This window comes from Acinonyx jubatus, chromosome C2, assembly GCF_027475565.1.
Source record: "Acinonyx jubatus isolate Ajub_Pintada_27869175 chromosome C2, VMU_Ajub_asm_v1.0, whole genome shotgun sequence".
In the NCBI taxonomy this organism is placed as follows: domain Eukaryota; kingdom Metazoa; phylum Chordata; class Mammalia; order Carnivora; family Felidae; genus Acinonyx; species Acinonyx jubatus.
The window spans coordinates 621051-642239 of NC_069384.1; the positions used below are offsets into that span (position 1 = coordinate 621051).

The 21189-nt window shown below is 55.1% G+C and overlaps 2 protein-coding genes across 7 annotated transcripts; both read left to right on the forward strand.

Moving 5' to 3' along the window:
• The first annotated feature begins 649 nt into the window (after positions 1-649).
• FTCD (formimidoyltransferase cyclodeaminase) lies at positions 650-21105 on the forward strand. Of its 6 annotated transcripts, XM_027041375.2 has the most exons (15): positions 680-805; positions 1284-1393; positions 1567-1750; positions 2574-2702; positions 4832-4920; positions 5040-5219; positions 6378-6515; positions 6771-6902; positions 12419-12480; positions 12934-13063; positions 13157-13318; positions 16924-16967; positions 17171-17309; positions 18518-18613; positions 19590-19816. In XM_027041375.2, exons 3-15 carry the CDS (start codon positions 1735-1737, stop codon positions 19674-19676), a joined length of 1404 nt encoding a protein of 467 aa, XP_026897176.1. In that variant the 5' UTR covers positions 680-805; positions 1284-1393; positions 1567-1734; the 3' UTR covers positions 19677-19816. The 6 variants fall into 6 exon arrangements, 5 of the variants coding, with proteins under 5 accessions (XP_026897179.1, XP_026897174.1, XP_053076380.1 ...); XR_008297443.1 differs by lacking the exons at positions 1284-1393; positions 19590-19816 and adding an exon at positions 14049-14113 and having other exon boundaries at positions 650-805; XM_027041378.2 differs by lacking the exon at positions 1284-1393 and having other exon boundaries at positions 650-805; positions 19610-21105.
• Positions 2714-3418, forward strand: LOC106987514 (small nuclear ribonucleoprotein G-like). Its single transcript, XM_053220418.1, has one exon. The coding sequence runs from the start codon at positions 3048-3050 to the stop codon at positions 3276-3278; it is 231 nt and encodes a 76-aa protein (XP_053076393.1). The 5' UTR covers positions 2714-3047; the 3' UTR covers positions 3279-3418.
• Positions 21106-21189: the final 84 nt, after the last annotated feature.

Sequence of the window (21189 nt, forward strand, 5' to 3'; positions counted from 1 at the left end):
CCACACATGTGCGCACACTCGATCTCTCCCTGCCCTTCTCCTGCCTGGCCAGGCTGAGCTGCCCTCCACCAAGAGCCTCGTCCACTCGTGGCGTCTCACACACGATCCCTCTCATCTGCTTGCTGCCTGAGGCTGACGAGTTGACGTGAAGAAATCGGGGCTCAGTAGGTCACCTGGAGGGCCACGTGGAGGGTCGCGTGAAGGGTCACCTGGAGGGCCACATGGAGGGTCACGCAAAAGGTCGCTTAGAGGATGAAATGGAGGGTCACCTGAAGGGTCACATGGAGGGTCGCGTGGAGGGTCACGTGGAGGGCCATGTGGAGGGTCACGTGGACGGTCACTTAGAGGATCAAATGGAGGGTCCCCTGGAGGGCCACGTGGAGGGTCGCGTGGAGGCTCACGCGGAGGACCACACAGACAGTCCTCAGGAGCGCTGGGACGAGCTGGGATTGGAGCCTGGACTGGCCTGAGTCCACTGCCTGGAGAGGGTTTACTCCCCACCCCTGCTGAGGTCCTGCTCTTGGCTGGGTATGGGGATCCCTCCCTTCCATTGTCTGGCTCACAGGGGTCCTGCTCCTTTCCCAGCCGCTCTGCGTTTGCACAGGGACCACAGTCTGTGGTTAATAAGCAGCCCGGCCCCCATGGGAGGGCCCCGCCAGGTGGATAAAGGCCCCGCCAGGCACTGCAGAGCACCGTCCCTCCTTCCCTCGGTCTGCCCTGTGAGAGGAGTACCGGGATCGAGGCCCAGACCATGTCCCAGCTGGTGGAATGTGTTCCCAACTTCTCCGAGGGGAACAAGCAGGAGGTGAGGTGCCGGGGGGGGGGGGGGGGTGGCTAAGCAAGTGGCCCGGGGCAAGGAGAAAGGGGCGTGCTTGGTTCCCGAAACAGAACCACTTCTTGTCAGCCCCACAGGGATGGGTCCCATGAGCACTGGGACAGAGAAGTGGCTGACGGGTGAGGAGGAGACTGTGGGATGGGCAGTCAGGCAGGGGTCCTGGACCTGGGTCTGCGTCACAGGGAAGTTGGAAGGTCTCCAAACCTTATCAGGTGGGCTCTGACATTATCCCCATGTCAGCCACAAGGAAACTGAGGCACAGAGAGTTGGTGCAGGCCACTGAGGGCCACGGAACAATTTAGGCCCTGAGCCCCTGCTCCCAACCACTGGGCTGTCCTGCTGCCTCAGAAGGTTCTGGGCTGTTCATGGCCCTCCCCTAGTGCAAATGCTCCCACTAGGGGCTGTGTGGGGAAGCTAGGGCCCTGACCTCTGTGACCTTGGCCTATAGGTCACCTTCTGGGAGCCCCAGCAAGCCCTCCATCCGGATTCTGACTCCTGCCTCGGTTTCTCTTGGAGGGTGCCGCCTGTTGCCCCCTTCTTGGCAACCATAGCTCGGTGGTAGGCCTCTCTGGGCTTGTACTCTGAGGAATTCCCAAATGCTCGGCACCAGCTCCTTAGGCCCATGTTTGGGTGGTGGTTGGGGTGGCAGGAAAGGCATGCCTACCTCTGAAGCTCCTGTTCTCTCTTCCAAGTGGGGAAACTGAGGCACAGTGTCGGACTTTCATCCCCAGGTGATTGACGCCATCTCCCGAGCCGTGGCGCAGACCCCGGGCTGTGTGCTGCTAGATGTGGACGCGGGCCCCTCCACCAACCGCACCGTCTACACCTTTGTAGGGCAACCCAAGGACGTGGTGGAGGGGGCCCTCAATGCTGCGCGGGCTGCCTTCCGGCTCATCGACATGAGCCAGCACAAAGGTGAGGGGCCAGAGCACCAGGCTGTCTGTCCTCACCCACAGGGTTTGGCTCAGGGCATAGGGGCCGAATGGCCTGTGAGCTTACCCTTGGGGGACCCCCGGGACACAGAATGTGTTGTGCCGGGCAAAGGTCCGTGGCACCTCCACCCATGTTTTGGGGGTTCCCTGTGCGTGAGTGGCGGTAAGACTGTGGCATTCTGTTCAGGCCTAGGGGCCTTGGGGGGCAGGGAGGCAAAGACTCGGAAACCGGCCTGTCAACAGCCTGCAAAAGCAAACACATTTACTGTGGCAGGCAGGGTCAAAGGTTGGTGGACACAGGGAGCTGGTCAAAAGGGCAGGGTCTCTGGCCACTCACAGTGGGGGGAGGTGAGGCCCCACTTGAAGGGAATCCACAAGTGATCCCAACTGGTAAAGTTAGAAAGCTTATCTCAAAGCCAGGAGCTCCCTGAGGGGGGTGGGGGAACGTGGCGGGTGAGGGGGCTCATCATCTTGGGGGGCTGCTGACCACAGCTTGTCTGACCCACAGTGGGGGTTCTGGTTTTGAAAAGGATGCTCTGCTAGCTGCCCGGGGGGGGGGGGGGTGGCGGGGAGGGCTGGGCGGCAAGACCAGCCAGGCAGGACTCTGAATGCTCAGCCTGGCAGCCCCGGGCAGTGACCTTTGTGGCTTTCAGGAGAGGGAGGGGTTTACACAAAGATGCTGCTTCCCCGTGGGGCAGCGTGACCAGCTGGGTGTGTGGATGGAGGGCAGGTTGGGGGCAGAAAGTGCGGGGTCCAGGAGCCACCCACCCCTGGCCTCCCCTTCCTCAGCCCCCATCTCTCTGCAGGGGAGCACCCTCGGATGGGAGCCCTGGACGTGTGCCCCTTCATCCCGGTGAGGGGCGTCACCATGGATGAGTGTGTGCTCTGTGCCCAGGCCTTTGGCCAGCGACTGGCGGAGGAACTGGGTGTGCCGGGTGAGTGCTCATGTCTGGGGTTCCCCCTGCTGGTCCCTCACTGCACTTCAGCACCCTCAAGGTTCTCTGCTCTTAGCTCCTTAAAAATGCAGTTTAACACAAAAAAGTCTGCAAACTGACCTCCAGGGAAATGTCCTGCTTCTTCCATAACGAGATAAACACAAATAGAAACCATGACCAAGTGCATCCGGGGTCAGGGAGCCAGTGGCCCTCACGTGCTGCCCGGCAGCGGACACTGCTTAGCTGTTGGTGAAGTCCAGTCCGGGCTTGCTAATAGAATCGTCTCACTTTGGGGAACTCACCCAAGTCTTTGAGTGGCATGTCTGAGCTCACCAAGTAGATGCCATGAGCAAAGCTCCCCCCACCGGGCTGGACAAATTTATGGACAAGAAATTATTATTGAAATTAAATGGTGGCAGACACTCCCAAGGAAACTGTGGGGGGGTTGATCCCTTCATGAATCTTGTGATAGATGAACGTGTGGTGATGGCAACTAGTGGGCGACAGAACGACATTAGAATGGCGGTAATTCCAGAAAGTCATGTCATCGTGTTAGGAGCCTTGGAACGAGCATAAACAGTGGGTGTGCTCAAGGGAAGAAACTAGCGGCTTCCACACACCCCCTCTCTATGGCACCTGTTTTCCTACAATGTAAAAATCAGATCGCGCATTTTCATATTGAACTTTTTTGTTAAACAAACTTTTGTAGTTGAAAATGCTTTCTCAGACATTCTGAACCTAGAAAATTGAACTTTAGGCTCTTATTCTAATTTTTTCTAATATGAACTATTTCTCGTCAAGAACGACTTGTTCCAAACCTTTTATGCATTGATATAGAAGAATCTGATTAAATGTGAAGCATGGCTGGGGCACCTGGGTGGCTCAGTGGGTTGAGCATCCAACATCAGCTCAGGTCATGATCTCACAGTTCGTGGGTTCCAGCCCTGTATCGGGCTCTGGACAGCGCAGAGCCTGGAGCCTGGTTCGGATTCTGTGTCTCCCTCTCTGTCTGTGCTCCTCACCTCCTTGTGCTCTCTCTGTGTCTCTCTCTCAAAAATAAATAAACACTAAAATTAAAAAATTGTGAAGCATGGCTAGGATGGCTTTTTTCCATCTTTTTTTAAGTTTATTTATGTATTTATTTTGAGAGAGAGAGAGAGAGAGAGAGAGAGAGAGAGAGAGAGAGAGACAGCAAGCAGGGGAGGGGCAGAGAGAGAGGAAGAGAGAATCCCAAGCAGGCTCCACACTGTCAGTGCACAGCCTGATGCAGGGCTGAAACTCACAAACAGTGAGAGCATGACCTGAGCTGAAGTCAGACGCTCAACTGACTGAGCCACCCAAGAATCCCGGCTTTTTTCCTCCTTTTAATGTAAAGATGAAGAACATGCAAACCTGGGTGGATTTCTTCTGAAACATTAATTGTAATTTTCAAAACTCTTGTCGCTTTGATGTACTCTGACTTTTCCAGGTACACCTACATTCCAAGTATAGTGCAGTTGAAGTAAAACACAGGAGGTAACGGATACGGTTATTCTGAATACAAGAATAGAAATAGAACTCTAGAGAAAAAACAAAACAAAACAAGAAATTAACCTAGAACAAGTGTAGATGAGTTGGAAACAGAGTGCAGGCCCAGCACAGGTCTGCAGACCGTGTCCAATGGGCAGATGGACGCGGGAGTGCAGGGCCCCAAATCCAACCCCATGCAGATATGGGCCAGTGCGCTCCATGCTGTCACAGTTGTGGTATGGATCTTGGGAGTTTGTGGTGACTTTTGTTTTCCTTTCTTTATGATTCTTACTTTGTGGTCATATTTATGGTACAATGAAAATACATTTTAGAAAGAAACGTGAACATCCATCCCGCACATCTACTTCTCTTATAATCTCTGTGATGGTTTTTTGGGGGGGGACATCTGTGCAGTGGGGAGCAGCAGGGGAGGGGTCTTGGCCCAAACTGAGTGTCCATCAGTGAGCACTCACACCCATGAGGCACAAAGAGAGGGGAATCGAGGGAGGTTGGTCTTCCGGGCTGAGGCTGGCAGGAGCGGCCCACCTCATTACTCCTCTGGAAGTGGGGGTTCTGGGCTGCCCCTGGCTGGGAGCCTGACCAGCCAGTCTCCCTCACAGTGTACCTCTATGGGGAGGCGGCACAGACAGCTGGTCGTCGGACCCTGCCAGCCATCCGGGCCGGGGAGTATGAGGCCCTCCCTGAGAAGGTGCGTGTCTCCTCTCCAGGGTGGGCAGGGATGATTCCCCTCCTCCTTCCCCTTCCTCGACCCTGGCGGGGCGCCTCTCCCATGGGGGACACCGCAGCCTAGGCAGAGTCTTCCCACAGCTCAAGCAGGCCGAGTGGGTGCCTGACTTCGGTCCCAGCTCCTTCGTTCCCAGCTGGGGAGCCACTGTCACAGGGGCACGGAAGTTCCTCATCGCGTTCAACATCAACCTGCTCAGCACCAAGGAGCAGGCCCACCGCATCGCCCTCAACCTCCGGGAGCAAGGGCGCGGGAAGGACAAGGTGAGCAGCCTGCTGTCCCCACAGAGGCCCAGCACCGTCCCCGGGGAATCCTGAAGGGCTCCTGGGAGAGAGCCAGGGTAGGGTGGTGCCGTGGCATGGACCTGCTGAGAGCCCAGCCTTGGTGTCCCCAACAAGTGGGACGGGGCAGGCGGGGGTTCCAGTGTTTGACGTTGGGGAACACTTGCCTTAAAAGACATTTCCATGGAATCAGTCAGGGGTATAGCTATTGTTAAAATATTGCAGCATTTCTAGTAGGAGACGCTTCTGAGCCCCAGGTGCCCCCACAGGCCTCTAGGTGTCCCAGCTACTCCCAGGTACCCCCACATGCCTTCAAGATCCATAGGTACTCCCAGGTACTGCAGGTGCCCCAGCTACCCCCAGGTGCGCCAGGTAATTCCAGGTGTCCCCGCATACCTCCAGGTGTCCCAGGTGTCCTGACCCACAATGTCTGCCACAGCAACTGTCTCCTAGTTTGAGCTTTGATCTAGCAGAAAGTGTGAGTTGGACACACAGACACAGCGACCCTTGGTGAAGGAGGTGGAGGATGACATCCTGCTTGCTTGTCAGCCCCCAACCTCCAGAGACCTGGGTCCCGCCAGACAGCTGAGGCCCCAGGAGCCCAGCTTCCCAGCCTGCAGATGCAGTACGGAAGCACAACACACACAGCAAACCCCAAATCCTTCTTTCTGCTCCTGCTGAATTCAGAGGTCAAAGGTCCTTCTTAGGTGGACTGAGCCACCCCAAGAAGTGAGGAGCAGAGAGCCAGTCTCTGGGGTGAGGGTGGGATGGCAGGAAGGGACTAAACACAGGAGTTAGGGGTTGGGTGGGGGTGACCCCAGGCAGGTCCCCAGCACGTGGTAGGGACCTCAAACACAGTTCTCACCACACGGTCCACACCACACAGTTCTCACCACACGGTCCACACCACACAGTTCTCACCACACAGTTTTCACCACACAGTTCTCAGCACACAGTCTTCCCCACACAGTCCTCACCACAGTCCTCACACACATTCCACACTACACAGTTTGTAAGCCATGGTATCAGTGGAGGGAGGGAGCCCTCCAACCAGCAGGGAGTGCAGGTACAAGGGGCTTTCAGCACAGGTTCCAGAGGAGGACAGGCAGGGCCTGTGCTGGGAAAGTCTTTTCTTTGTAGCCAGGACGCCTGAAAAAGGTTCAGGGCATTGGCTGGTACTTGGATGAGAAGAACCTGGCCCAAGTATCCACAAACCTCCTGGACTTTGAGGTCACAGCACTGCATACGGTCTATGAGGAGACCTGCAGAGAGGCCCAGGTGAGCAGGACGCGTGTCCCCTGCTGGCCGTGGGGGCCCCTCTAGGTGAGTGGGTCAGGTGTCCTCCGCTGGCTGGGGTGAAGTCTCTCCAGGTGAGCAGAGCGGGCATCCCCTGCTGGCCGCGAGAGCCCCTCCAGGTGAGCGGGGTGGGCGTCCCCTGGTGGCTGGGGTGACGTCCCTCCAGCTGAGCAGGGCAGGTCCCGGGACGTCTCGAGTCTGGCTCCTCTGAGCGTTGACCCTGCTGGACCTCTGCAGGAGCTGAGCCTTCCGGTGGTGGGCTCACAGCTGGTGGGCTTGGTGCCTCTGAAGGCCCTTCTGGATGCCGCTGCCTTCTACTGCAAGAAGGAGAATCTCTTCATCCTGGAGGAGGAGCATCGCATCAGGCTGGTGGGCTGCGCTCCCGAGCGAGGGGCTGGTGGGGGGATGGGAGCGAGCTTGATGCTCTCAGAGCAGGCCTGGGTGCTGGAAGCACCTGCACCCGGGCCTGGAGCCCTGTCTGCGAGGCAGGGCCCCGCTCCTCCTCTTCTGCTGTTTTAGTGTCTGGGCTTAGATGAGATCATGCTGTTATCATTTTGGGGAAAAGAAACTGCAGAAGTTTTCTTTGTGACCGAGAAGACATTCAGTCTTGTAAAAATTCCTCAGAGAGGATGCACATCACTTCCCCCCCGCCCCTTCTGGTGTCTGTCCTGGGGGCGCCTCGCTCTGGGGAAGGTGGGAGCCCTCACTTCCGCGTCAGCCCTGTGCCCACAGCACTCCGGGATGCACCCACGAACATTGCCAGGTTATTTAGAAGCTGGTGCCATTGTCCCAAGTGATACCTTTACTTGAATTTCTCCACAATGAGCACATGAGTGCTCTGACACACTCTGAAAGTCTTTGTCTTTTCATAGTTGAGTTTATCCCTTTGCATTTCCTGATTCAGCAAATATGTCTGGACTCTTGTCCCATTTTCAGGCATGTGGGAGTGTTGGATGTGGTTCCTTCCAGTTTTATGGAAGAGTCTATTTTTTAGGTATTCTGGTGTTTACCTTTACAACTTAATATACTTCTGTTTTTGATTTATCGGTTTAAAAATGTTATCCAAATTTTCAAATATATAATTTGATTTGTCAGTTTCTATCACTACACTGACAGCCTGCTATGGAGGTGAGAAAATAAACTTACTTAGCTTCTAGTCACATCTTTTCTTTCTTCTCTGTTTCCTGAATTTTTTGAGTTATAGTAGTTTTTAGTGGCAGGTGGGAGTTCTTCTGGTGGTTAAACTTTTTTCAATTTTTCTTTTCTTTTTTTTAAAAGTTTATTTATTTATTTTGAGAGAGAGGGAGAGAGAATCTCAAGCAGGCTCCACGCTGTCAGCACAGGGTCCGACTTGAGACTTGAACTCACGAATTGTGAGATCATGACCTGAGCCGAAATGAAGAATCAGACGCTTAACTGAAGGAGCCACCCAGGCGCCCCTCAACTTTTTCTTTTGTAGTAAAGTACTCATAACATACAATTGGCATCTTAACCATCTTTAAGTATACAGTTGGTGATATTAAGTACATCATAATGTTATGCAGCCATCATAACCCAGGATGGGTTTTTTGTGTCTGCAAAAAACACCATTAGAGTTCTGATAAGGACTGCACTGATTCTGTGCATTGCTTTGGGGAGTGCGGACATCTTAACAATAGGAAGTGTTCCCATCCATGAACAGGGGCTTTCCATTTATTTATGCTTTCTTTAATATCTTCTGGCAATGTTTTGTAGTTTTTTTTGTACAAGTGCTTTACCTCCTTGGTTAAGTTAATTAATTCCTACTTATTTTATTCTTTTTGATGCTATTGTAAATGGAATTGTTTTTGCAAGTTCTTTTTAAGATCGCTCATTGTTAGTGTATAGAAATGCAACTGACTTTTCTTTGTTGACTTTGTACCCTGCTTCCTTGTTGAATTCATTTATTAGTTCTAGGTTGTTAAATTATTAAGTTTAAATAATATGCTTAATCCTTTCTCTCTTTATCAATGTTAGACAGTGTTTGTTGATGTTTGTTTGGTGAAGAAAGACAAGAATATTAGCGCACTTGTGCAACTGGTCATCTGTACTCTAAATTGTTATGTTGCTGTTTTTACATTGTCAAATCTATAACATGTACCTTCTGTAACTGGTCCACATGTATTAAATAGCCACAGATATTTAACCTTCACTCTATTCATAGATGAGGTCATCTCTCTTCTTACTTATCTGTTGTTTGTTGCCTGGATCTCACAATCAAGGAGATTTCCCCCCGTCCCTGACCCCTCGCAAGCAGATTTTGTAAACCGAGACTCATGGTGCTTTTCCTTGTGGGATCTGGCATGCTTGACAATGTCTTTCTGTGAATTTTTTCTTGCAAGACAGTTGGAAAGCCAAAATCCCAAGTCACTTGTTTTCCCTGAGAATATTGCAAACCTATCTTTACAATCTTCTGTAATTACATGTCCCGTGGGGAGGTCTCAGACTGCCTGGTTATCTCCCCGATCTCCAGGGACGTGTTTTTGTCCGTGATACCTGCAGAACACCTTCTCTGTCCTCAAAGTTCAATAAGCCATACACATCTCGGTCAATTATTCTACATCATTTTCTTCTCTGGATTAATGTTCCTTGTGATTTACAGATTCCATTCTTGCTTGGTTTTAGGAATATTTTCCTCTGTTATACTTTTGGTCCTGTTATTTTGTTCTTTTACTTTCAGGATGCCAGTCACATTGCAGTGGCATATTTCTGTCTTTTCTTGACTTTATTTCTACTTCTTCCCCTTTGTGTTCACTGTGGTTTTCTCGAACCTAGCCTCTAAGGTACTGATACAGTTTATGGCCAGGTCTGTTACAAATTTTGTGTATTTTTATGTCCATATAATTCCCTGCTCACAGGAAAGATGTGGGAACGACACAAGGACCTCCCTTACATACTCCAACTTCACCAGTATTTCGCATCTGCCCTCTTTGCTTTATTATTCTCTCTCTGTATTCACACATAGTCGTGTTGTGTTTTTTTGGACCACCCGAGAGTAGGTTAAAGACTGTACTATTTTACCTAGAATGTTTTCAGGTTTCATTTCTTAAGAACAAGGACGTTCTCTGACACAACCTCAGTACAATGAGGAAAATCAGGAATTGAACGTCAATACAATTATAGTATCTAGTCTGCAGACCATCATCGCACGACACCGATGTCCCCGTCATTCCTATTACAGTGCTTTCTGCTCCCACCCATGGAGCAATCCGGATGACAGTCATTTATTGCCTTTAATCCAGAACCGTTCCTTGTGCTCTTGCCCTTCATTGACCTTGACATACTTTGAAAGTACAGGATGCTGTTTCGTACCACGTCTCATGACTGCCATGGCTGTATGCTGGCGGCGGGAGCAGTGCAGATGTGATGTGCTGTCCTCAGAGTGCCGGGTCAGGCGCCCATCATCTGGGCCTGGGGTCCTGGGGTCAAGGTGCCGTTATCCGCTGCAATGTTTCTGTTTTTCCTTCTGTGGTGAGCGCGCTGTGGGACGTACTTTAAGGATATGTAAGTACCCTGTTCCTCCTAAAATTCCAGCCATAGGTTTTAGCAGCCAGTAATGGTTTTCTAATTTTACCCTTTTTCTGTAAGAAAATGCTTTCACCTCTCCCACATTTATTTATTCCTTATCAATGTGTTCGATGCTCTCCTGTATCTTTTAACACATTATTTTTTATTCTTTATCTGAAAGCTCTAATATCTGCAGTCTTTGAAGGTCTGATTTGCACATTGCCATATCAGCGGACTTTCTCACAGTGACGTGCTTTGTGTGTTTTGTGATTTTTGATTACGAGTGCATGTTCTTTGCAACTTTATCTGTGGTAATTCTTGGACACCTGGGTTAAAGTCCGGATTTGCCTACATAAGTTCTCGGGGACATGATCACACAGGGCCCCCCAGATTCAGTCTTTTGCTTGGAGCTTTGGGACCCCACATGTAGAGAGTTCTTTGTGAACCGTCGCCCACATCCCCACCAGGGAGGCCTGTGGTTAGAATTCCCATGAAGGCGTCTTCCTGCATCCCCAGAGGGAAGGCAGAGTGTGAAAAGTATCCCGATGACATCCTCAGTGGACTTCTCCCCAACCCCGCTCATCCCTGGAGATGTCCCCTTTCAGGGGCCTCCAGGCTGACCCCCACTCCTCAGGACTTGACGCCTGCCTTGCTCATGAGCGGCTTCCAGAGGCTCTCAGATGTCCCTGGGGCACCCAGCTTCAGGGCCGGCAGGCCTGCCTGGTTCCCTTTCTGGTCATCTCTGGCCTTGAATGAGCTCCTTTACTTTCTGCCCACTTAGCCAGGCATGTGAATTCCTTTTTAAAGTTCTGTTTTTCTTTCTGAGGTCTTGTGTGCCAGGAGAGCTTTGCCTTATTGCTTGTTGAGGACTGTCTGGCGGGCTCCCAAGAGGCACTCCTTCTTTTTTCAGTGTTTATTTATTTTAAGGGGGGGGGTGGCTATTGCTAATGGGGGATGGGCAGAGAGAGAGGGAGACGGAGGCTCCAAAGCAGCCTCCATTCTGACAGCACAGAGCCCGATGCGGGGCTTGAACTCACAAGCTGAGAGATCATGACGTGAGCCGAAGTTGGACGCTCAGCCAACTGACCCCTCCAGATGCCCCTCGAGTCCCTCTTACCCATTTCCATGTCCTTGGGGAGACCCCCCCCCCTTGCTAGCTGGTTTCTCTCAAGCATTTCTCACTTTCTAGTTTTGTGGAAAGTTTTGCCAAAGGACACAGGAGTGCTGATGCATAGGGGCACTTGTACCCCAATGTTTATAGCAGCACTCTCAACAATAGCCAAATTATGGAAAGAACCTAAATGTCCATCAACTGACAAATGCATAAAGAAGTTGTGGTTTATATACACAATGGAATACTACGTGGCAATGAGAAAGAAAGAAATATGGCCTTTTGTAGCAACGTGGATGGAACTGGAGAGTGTGATGCTAAGTGAAATAAGTCATACAGAGAAAGACACATACCATATGTTTTCACTCTTATGTGGATCCTGAGAAACTTAACAGAAGTCCATGGGGGAGGGGAAGGAAAAAAAAAAGGTTAGACAGGGAGGGAGCCAAAACATAAGAGACCCTTAAAAACTGAGAACAAACTGAGGGTTGATGGGGGGTGGGAGGGAGGGGAGGGTGGGTGATGGGTACTGAGGAGGGCATCTGTTGAGATGAGCACTGGGTGTTGTATGGAAACCAATTTGACAATAAATTTCATATTAAAAAAAAGATTAAAAAAAAGAAAGTTTTGTAGAAAGTGTCAGCCTCATTGGCTCAAGAACGCACCGGGATGTGCCACTGGCATATACACCATAAAGTCTTTTGAATATTTTTTGGTGAAAAGAATTCTGATCTTAAATGGAGATTATTCCAATTTTATTTTGAATTCAGGTAAAGTCTATTTTTCCTCACAAAACAAGTCTTATGTGTAGGTGAGTCAGGAAGCTCCTGGGGTTTAAAAGTTGTGAGGACACCGTGTGTGACACCCAAAGAATTAAAATCTTTCCCAAAGGGACAGTTTTGTTGGCCCCTTTCAGTGACAGGCTCATGTGTGGCATTTTCTGTGGGACGCATGTGGCTTAGAATGAGGGGCTTCCTCTCTCTGAGCCTCAGTTTCCCTGTGGGATAAGAAGTGTGGGCGGGTGTGTCAGGAGGTCTGTGGGCCCTGCTCTGGGCTGGGGGCTCTCCCAGGAGCCCGTGGTAAGCAAGCTCCTGGCAAGCGGGCATGCAGCCAGCTCTGCCTGGCCCCCGCCACAGAGGCAGATGGGAGCAAGGATGCCATCGCGGACTCAGGTGGGACCCCATTATTCAGTAGCCTGCCTCATGTGTGGGGGGCTGAGGTGGGTCCTCATCACCAGCCCTTTTTCCAGGTGGTGAACCGGCTGGGCCTGGACTCTCTATCCCCTTTCAACCCCAAGGAGAGGATCATCGAGTAAGCACAGCCCTCACCCCCGCAGACACCTGCCTCAGTCCTTCCAGAGCCTTCCAGTTGGCCACTCATCCATCGGCAAATGCCAGGGTGCCCGTGCCAGCCATGAGGCCGGAGGCTGGTTGAGGGGACACAGTGAGGTCCCAACAGGGTCCCACTGTGTCCTCACGAGGGCTTCTGCGTGGGCATGGCCACTCTGCAAACTGGGACTGTGTCCCCTCCCCTGTGTTGGTGAGGGGGTGTGTGGGAGGGGCCTGGAGTCAGGGATCAGGGTCTGAGCCAGCCCTGCCCTCACAGCCTGGCAGTAGTGACCCTGGATCCTGTCTTCCATTCCCCTGTCCCCGAAAGCCCCATCCCCCATCCCTGGCCCTGTGTGACGGAGGACACATCCCCTGTCCCTGCCCCTAGCTCTTCCCTCCCCTCTCTGAGCTTTGCTGAGCTGACCCTTCCCCACAGGTACCTGGTCCCCAACAGTGGGCCTGAGCAGAGCCTGGTGAGCAAGTCTCTGTGTGCCTTCGTCCGTGAGGTGGGCGCCCGCTCGGCGGCCCCGGGGGGTGGCTCGGTGGCAGCGGCCAGTGCAGCCATGGTGAGTGCGAGGCAAGGGGCGAGGGACGAGGACAGGGCCCGGGGCGCCTGGCCTGGGGTCCCGAGTCTCACGCGTGGCTCATGCCTCGCCTAGGGTGCTGCGCTGGCCTCCATGGCCGGCCTGATGACCTATGGGCGGCGCCAGTTTGAACACCTGGATGCCACCATGCGGCGCCTGATCCCGCCCTTCCACGCGGCCTCTGCTGAGCTGACCGCCCTGGTGGACGCGGACGCCCGGGCCTTCCAGGCCTACCTGGTGAGTGCTCAGAGAGGGGGTCAGCTCATGATGGGGGGCGCGCTGGGGAGAGAAAGCTCCTGCGGGGTCACAGAGAACTTGCAGGAGGGGGAAGGGCTGTTGCAGGCTCGGGTGTCTGGGCACCAGGGGAGGTTGGAGCCCCCGCCTTGAGCGTGAAAGGCTGCTTCAGGGGCTCTGAGGGTTTGGCGCAGGCGTGACCCCACGCTCACATCCACGGCGGCGGTGGGGTGGGGTGGGAAGTTCAGTCCAGGCTCAGCACCTGCCCCCCAGCTGCCCCTGAGTCTTACAGTTGGGTTGGCACCCAGACCCGCAGACGCTGCAGGAAGGTGTCAAACAGGGTGGGTGGGCAGTGAAAATCCTAGAAGAGCCGGTGACCAATGGTCCGAGAGAGACTGGAGAAGACGTTTCAGCCCCAAGGTAGAGAGAGGACCACAGGGAGAGCTGGCGGGTCAGATCAGAACCCGCTCGCTCACGGGCAAGAGGCAGCTGGTGTGCCGGGTGGTGGGTGACAGAGAAGGAGCTCAGAACCCAGGGCAGAGGACGGAGGAGTCCAGGACAAAAGCCTGGCCGTGCATCTGTGTCTGAGAGCAGTTCCTGGTGGAAGGTCCCCGGAGAGGCATGAGCTCGCAGCTGCCAGCCGCCCCAGAGCCACCTCGTGGGCAGAGCTGGGGTGAAGGGCAGTCTGGGGAGCAGGCGGGCCCGCACTCTGATGACCGCTGGTGACCTCCAGGGCACCCCGTGCACCCCCAGAGTGAAGGCCATATGCAGACAGGGAAGAATCAGAGTCTCATCTAAATAAGTCACCATCTGGAACTCAAGTTCATGTCCTCTGGGAGGGAGGTGTAGAGACAGATCTCCTTTTCCCATTTGTGTTTTTATGTTTAAATTTCATTTGTTTGCTTTTGAAAGTAGGTAAAAGCTTCAGGGGGTTCAGAATTCACAAGGGCAGGAGAGTAGCAGATGAGAAGACCCGATGCCCTGCCTCCCCCTGCCCACACGCCCTAAACAGGTGCAAGTTCTAGGGCATGTGTCCTGGGATGGTTATCTATATTCTCGTAGATGCAGCTTTTTTTTTCTCTCCTTTCTCACACAAATGGCATCATACGTGTTCTTAGTTCGCCTCTTGCATTTCTAACTTGGTGTTCTGTCAGATCTTTCTATACTGGCGCATGGAGACCACACCCCTCGCTGCCAGCACAGATCTTCCCCAACTTCCCAGGGGGTCACATCCAAAAGCCCATCATAGATTGGAAACAGCGTAAGGCGAAAATGCATTTGTTGCATGTAACTTACGCACATCACACTTAGCTGGTCTGCCTCACACGTGCTCAGAACACTTCCGTTAGCCTGCGGACGGGCACAGCCGCCTGGCCCACAGCCTGTTTTACAAGGAGGGTGGACGTCTCGAGTAGTTGACCGAATACCGTACTGAAGTGACAGGCAGACCGTGTGGGCCCAGAACGGTCATCGGTGTGCGGGGACCGCGTGGCCGCCCAGCCCCGGGGTGACACGGCGTGTGGAAACTCCAGGCACCGTGTTTACTGCACGCACATCCTTTGGCACCGCTTACAGTCGAAAATCCTAAGCCGAACCCTTGTAAGTTGGGGACTGTCTGTATCCTGCAGACGTCTGGGTCACAGCGCGGTTGGCCAGCCCCACTGGGGGATTTAGGCCCTTTAGTCGGCACCCGGGCGGTTGCTGTGGACACCTCTGGCGTCCGTCACTGGGGGCGGTGGGCAGCCTGTGGGAATGATTCGCAGAAGGACTTGCTGCCCAAGGTGGGTGCGCTTCTTTGAAGGACACTGCCAAGTGGCCCTTGCGGGGCTGCACGGATGGGGCTCTGCCTGAGGGGTCTGAGGGCTCCTCCCCGGGACCCCCGCCGTCGGACTTGTAGTCACCCTGTGGTTTGTCTCCTGGAGTGGCCCTGGCGTGTGCTGCTCAATGTGTGTGGCAAGGAGCGTTTCTTGTATTTCTCACGGCGGTGTTGTGTCCCTTCTGGAGAGGAAAGGCACTTTCCTGCTGGCTAGGACCCTCTTGCACACTTGGGACTCGCTCTGTGGTTTGCCGCTGGCCGTTTGCTTCTGGTGGTGCTCGTGCTGCTTCCTGCCCGGGAGCTTTGTAGGCTGCATGGGTTTTCGTCCCTGAGCTTGGAGTCTGCCGTTTGTTCTTTCCTGTCACGGTTCACAGGGCCTCCTGGCCGTGCTTGCTGGGCTTCTTCCTGGTTCTTCCCAGACTCCTGTGCTCTGAGAGGCGGTTAGGGAGAAGCATCAGTTTAAATATAGATACAAACATTTAGGGCTAACCACCAGCGATTAGAAATAAGGTGAATGAATAGAAAACAACGGGAGGGAGGTAGAAAAATGAAAATCTAATCAGAAGGCAGGGAAGAAAAGAAAGATAATCAGCAAGGGTGTGTGATTTAGAGAGCGCACCGTCGGAAGTCACACACGCGAGAGCGAGAGCAGTGTGCCACGCTCCCTGGAAGCAGGTGGAGTTCTGGGGAAAAAAAGGGACATTCTTGTCTTGTGCCAAATGCGCAAGTAATTTTCAGGTGGGGTTAAATAAAGTTCACAGTAAGCCTAACTCCAAGTGGGTGGCGTCCTCGCCTGGACACAGATGTGACCGCGTGAAGGACAGGCTTCACTGACATCAGCCCCGATTGGCCCAGTGGAGACTCAGAGCACCCAGCCTGGCGGCCTCACGGTGACAGCCGGGGTCAGTACCCCACGTGTGTGAGGACTGCTGTGGAGACTGGGGGGAGGCAGCCCCGGGAGACTCAGGAGACGCTGGGGCGGTGACTCGGTGGGTTCTGTGCGGGGCCAGGGCTCACTTGCCATCAGGCCTGCTGACACCAGCATCGACTTTTGGGTGGAGATTTATCCAAATCTTCAACAGGCACATTCCCCACCTGGCAAGGCCCTCAGGCCCTGGGCCCTTGCAGTGGGCAGGGTGGGATTTCGGTGTGTGAGGGAGAGGCCTGGGCAGACGGGGGTGCACAGATGGGGAGCTGATGTAGTCACCGGCGTAGGGTGAGCGTGGCCAGTCCCGGAGGAGGGCCCGAGCCAGTACCGGTGGGGGACACACCCGTGAGGTCTAGACTCGAGTGGTACAGTTGCCTGTGTTTTTTTTTAAATTTATTTTTAATTTTTTAATGTTTATTTATTTTTGAGAGACAGAGACAGAGCGCCAGCAGGGGAGGGGCAGAGAGAGAGGGAGACACAGAATCCGAAGCAGGCTCCAGGCTCTGACCTGTCAGCACAGAGCCCGATGTGGGACTTGAACCCAAGAACCACGAGATCATGACCTGAGCTGAAGTTGGACACTTAACCTACTGAACCCCCCAGGTGCTCCCAGTTGCCTGTGTTAACGCACAAGCAGTGACTGGAGTCCATGCTGTGTGAGGGGACACCTGGTCCCTGAGGGCGTCCCCAATCCCTGAGTGCCTGGAACCTGGCAGAAGTGCTCCCAGTGCATCCATGCCCGCAGAAATGCCAGCCCTGGGGGTGCTGGTGTGGACACTGCCCCTTGACCTGCCCAGACTCTCCGTGTGGCCCCAGGCTATGGCCACTGCTCACCCCACTCGCTTGTGTGTTCTGTTCTGGCAGGAGGCAACGAAGCTGCCCAAGGACACACCTGAGGACAGGGACAGGTGAGTCGTGGGGCAGTGCCGCCCCGGGCCATGAACACCCAGGTGCCTTGATCTCGGAGACATTTAATCCACCCGCTGGGGCTGTGTTGTGATTGGGGAATGACTTCCCTGTTGGCCCCACCCTGGTTCTGTGTGCTGGCGGGGCGCTGTGGGTGGGGTCCGGGCGGCCCCTGGGCTCTCACCATGGACCCCCTTGGTTTTAGGCGTGCGGCTGCCCTGCAGGAGGGGCTGAGGCAGGCGGTGGCCGTGCCCCTGGCGCTAGCAGAGAAGGTGGCCTCGCTGTGGCCCCCGCTGCAGGAGCTGGCACAGTGTGGAAACCTGGCCTGCCGGTCCGACCTGCAGGTGCTTGGGACTCAGCCTCCCATTGTAGGGGAGCAGCGGGGAGGGTCGTTGGGTACTTACTGAGCCAGGCCCCGGGCAGGAGCACTTCCCATGGGGTCCTGGCTGGTCTTAGCCCGCAGAGCACATTGGTTCGTCCTGTTTTAAAAGTGGGAAGTAAGGATTTTATTTAAGCCTGCATGGCAGAGGGGCTGAAAGTCTAATGTATCTCCAGAGTCCACCCCTGACCATAGCCCACAGACCGTCCCGGGGACCCCATCTCCTACCCTGCCTCATCCTCTCCCCTTCCCTCCTTCTCACGGCTGCTATTCTGGAAAATGCCTAAGCCCCCTCGCAGATGTGCACAGGTCACCCTGTGCCCTGCCGGTGCGTGGAAGGCTCAGGGTGTGGGAGCATCAGAATGGGCTCTGTGATTTCCACAGTCTGTCCTGAGGTCCAGTGTGTGGGGTCTCTACAAGAGAGACACCTGTTTTCAGTGGTCCTGGGGCCTTGGAGAAGCCTCTCTTCATCCCCTTGGGGGCAGCCATATGCCATCTGGGCCAAGTGGCTCGGCGGTTCTGGGTTCTGGATTCATCCCCAGGCCGTGCTCTGACCTGCTCTCCGCTGGTGGCTGGCAGGTGGGAAGCAGGGATGGGACTCAGGAGCGCCGGCCATAGTCAGAGCCTGAAGCTGGCAGGCCAGCAGGCCACACCTTGCTCAGACCCGAGGGGGCCTCTTTTTCTTTCTTTTTAGAAAAATTTTTTAAATCTTTATTTATTTTCAGAGAGAGACAGAGTGTGAGCAGGGGAGGAGCTGAGGGGAGGGAGACGCAGAATCAGAAGCGGGCTCCAGGCCCCGAGCTGTCAGCACAGAGCCCGATGCGGGGCTCGAACTCACGAACCGTGAGATCGTGACCTGAGCCGAAGTCGGATGCTTAACCGACTGAGCCACCCAGGCGCCGAGGGGACCTCATTTTCTCCGCTCCGGCTGTGGTTGTCATCTGTTTCTGGAGGGGCCAGGCCAGAGCCCCCCCTGCTGTGCGTGGAGCCCCATAGCCTCCTCAGACAGGCCAACCCTGTGTCTCATGGGGACCCCCGGGGCGCTCAGTTTGCCATCTTTACTGATGGGGCGTGAGAGCCCCCAGTCGTGGCCCTGTGTAGCAGAGTGGGTAGAGCGGGCCTGCCATCTGCAGGGTCACGGACCGCCGGCCCCATGCCTGGCGCCTGTTGCAGGTGGCGGCCAAAGCCCTGGAGACAGGCGTGTTTGGGGCATATTTCAACGTGCTCATCAACCTGAAGGATGTCACCGACAGCGCGTTTAAGGAGCAGGTGAGCGGGAAGGCGTGGGGGCTGGGCCCCGTGGCGGGACCTGGAGGTCGCCCTCAGGGCTGTGGTTCCAAGATGCGGGCCTGGGGGAAGTGTCCACCTGTGGAGATGTTCCTCTGGCCTCCTGTGGTGGCCGTTGTCCTCTCTGGGGTTTCTGGGGTGGCAGGTGGCCAGGCCTCATCAGCTGGGCGGGGGGCTGGGGGGCTGCTCGGTGGGAAGCCCCCATGCCCTCTATGGGGCCATCCTGAGCCGCCTTCCACACTCACCTGCCTGGTGGGGCCGCCAAGGCTGGGGTCCCCACGGTCGGCACCATAGCACTGGCGCACGCCATCTCAAAGAACAGTCACCAACCTACGATGCGATCTTAGCTTCGGCCTCTGTGAAAATTTCGTTGTGATCGCTGTTGAGGTCAATTGGAGGAATATACTGTTCACCATTTTAAAGTGTGCAACTCAGCGCATTCTGCACATGTGTGACCACCACCTCTATCAAGTTCCAGAGCATTCTCATCACTCCAAAGGGAGCCCCCCCCCCCCCCCATTGTAAGATCCCTTTTCCTCAGCCCATAGCCCCTGACACCACTCGTCTGTCTCTGTGATTTTGCAATAATCTTTAAAAAGTGACCTTCCAGCTTGGGACGAAAGCCTTTTCAGGGGCTGAGCTTGGCCTCTGAGGGAAGTCGCTGTCCACCACGTGCCCACGTGGCTGTGGACTGAAGGATGGGCGTGGGGACACAGCCTTACCCTCTGCAGTGGTGGCTAAAGTGGGAAAAACAGGAGGGTGGGGGCCTGGGCCCGGCAGTCCTTACATCTCAAGAGAGACATGAGAGGAATTGGGGTTCCCCAGGTGGGGGGCTCGGGACCACCCCAGAGAGGATGGGTCAGGGAGCATGGCCAGAGGGCGCAGAGAGGTGGCAGGGACTGTGGGCCGGCGGGGACGGGCTGCGGGTGCAGGGTGACACCTGGCCTTTGTCTGGCAGACCCGCCAGCACATCTCCAGCCTCCTGCAGGAAGCCAAGACCCAGGCAGCGCTGGTGCTGGACCGCTTGGAGGCCCGGCAGGAGTGAGGACGCCGGAGACCTCGTGGGCTCTGCACCCCTCAGTGCCCCTCCCCCTTCCCAGAAGGGTCCCGTCTCGCCCGACAGCACAGGACAGCCTCCAGTCACCACCCCTGTGGGGCCCGGGGTGGGCTGGGTGGGGCCAGGGCTCTGTTCGGGGTGGCAGAACCACCTCCCGCCATCTCTTGTGGCTTCTAGTAAAGTCACGGCATACCGATAGTGTAGTGTGTTTGGGGCTGGAGTGTGTTTGGGGCTGGAAGTGTGTTTGGGGGAAGAAGGGAAAGGTCGAGCTACGTGGGCGGGGATGGGGGGCTCATGACGAGTGCGCATGGGGGCAGGTGGTCAGAGGAAGTGTGGGCACAGCACGAGGTGACACACTGGTTCCAGGATTCCATGGATGGGTGTGAGATGCCACTGGGGCCTGAGCCACAGGTCGCTGGGAGCACCCGGGGCTCACTGAAGGGTGCCTGGGCTAGGTGGCCCTGGGGTCATGCACGGGACAGAAGTGCCCCAGATAGTAGGGCCCCTCCATCACATCTCAGGGAGGGGGTGTGGCCGGTGTCCGGTGCTGTGGGGGTGGCCAGGTCCAGATGCTGGGGCGGGTGAGGAGAAAAAGGAACAGCATGCCGGGAATTCGTGGGTCAGGTGATGAGTTCCCCTGACCTGGCTGGGAGGGGACAAACCATCAGACCCGGGGGTCCCAGGAGGGCAGTTCGCCCATCTCCCAGCCCACAGCCCCTCTACCTTTTGTTGCGTCCCCCTGCAGGATCTAGGGAGAGGTGTCGTGGAGGTTCCCCAGGGCTTCTGTAGGAGCGCAGGCTGGGCCCACGAGGCCCTCCCGCCTGGCAGGCAGCCCCAGATTCAGGTGTTGCCGGGCCAGGGATGACAGCGGTGACTGAGGGGGGTGCGAGGGGCTCTGGGTGGGAGCTCCAAGTAGAGGAAGACAGCAGGTGTGCAGCGGCCCTAGTGAGGGGTGCTGGTGAGGCTCGGCACAGGTGGCTGCGTTCCCCAGCGGGATGCCACCCTGGGGGCTCCGAGCCTTGACTGGGCGAGGGTGGGCTCTGCCACAGGAGGCCACGCCATCCCCAGCTGCAGGCTGAGCTTTTCCTAGTTTCATCTTTCAAAAGACGCAACGTGTTACGCGCTCAAAAACCGAAGCGACGCAGAGGTTGCGTGAAGCCTCGTTACCCCGTCCCCGTCAGCCCCCCACGCCCTCTTCAGGGTTCACTGCTTCTGTGTTTCGTGCCCACATAGCATCTAGTGAAGCGTGAACATAGATTCTCAATTCTTGCTTCACTGTGTAAGGAGAGCAGATTACATGCTGGATTTTGATTCTACTTCCCGAGAGCCCCGAAGGACTTTCGTATTGGTATTTAGAGAATGTGTTTTATTCACTCATCCTTTCCCCGTAGTTTCTTAACCATTTCACTGTGAAATATAAGACACATTCAGAAACCACGACCAGTAGCTCAAGGGTTTGTGCCCATGTCCTGGGTGACCCTCTCGTGTCACAGAATCCCCC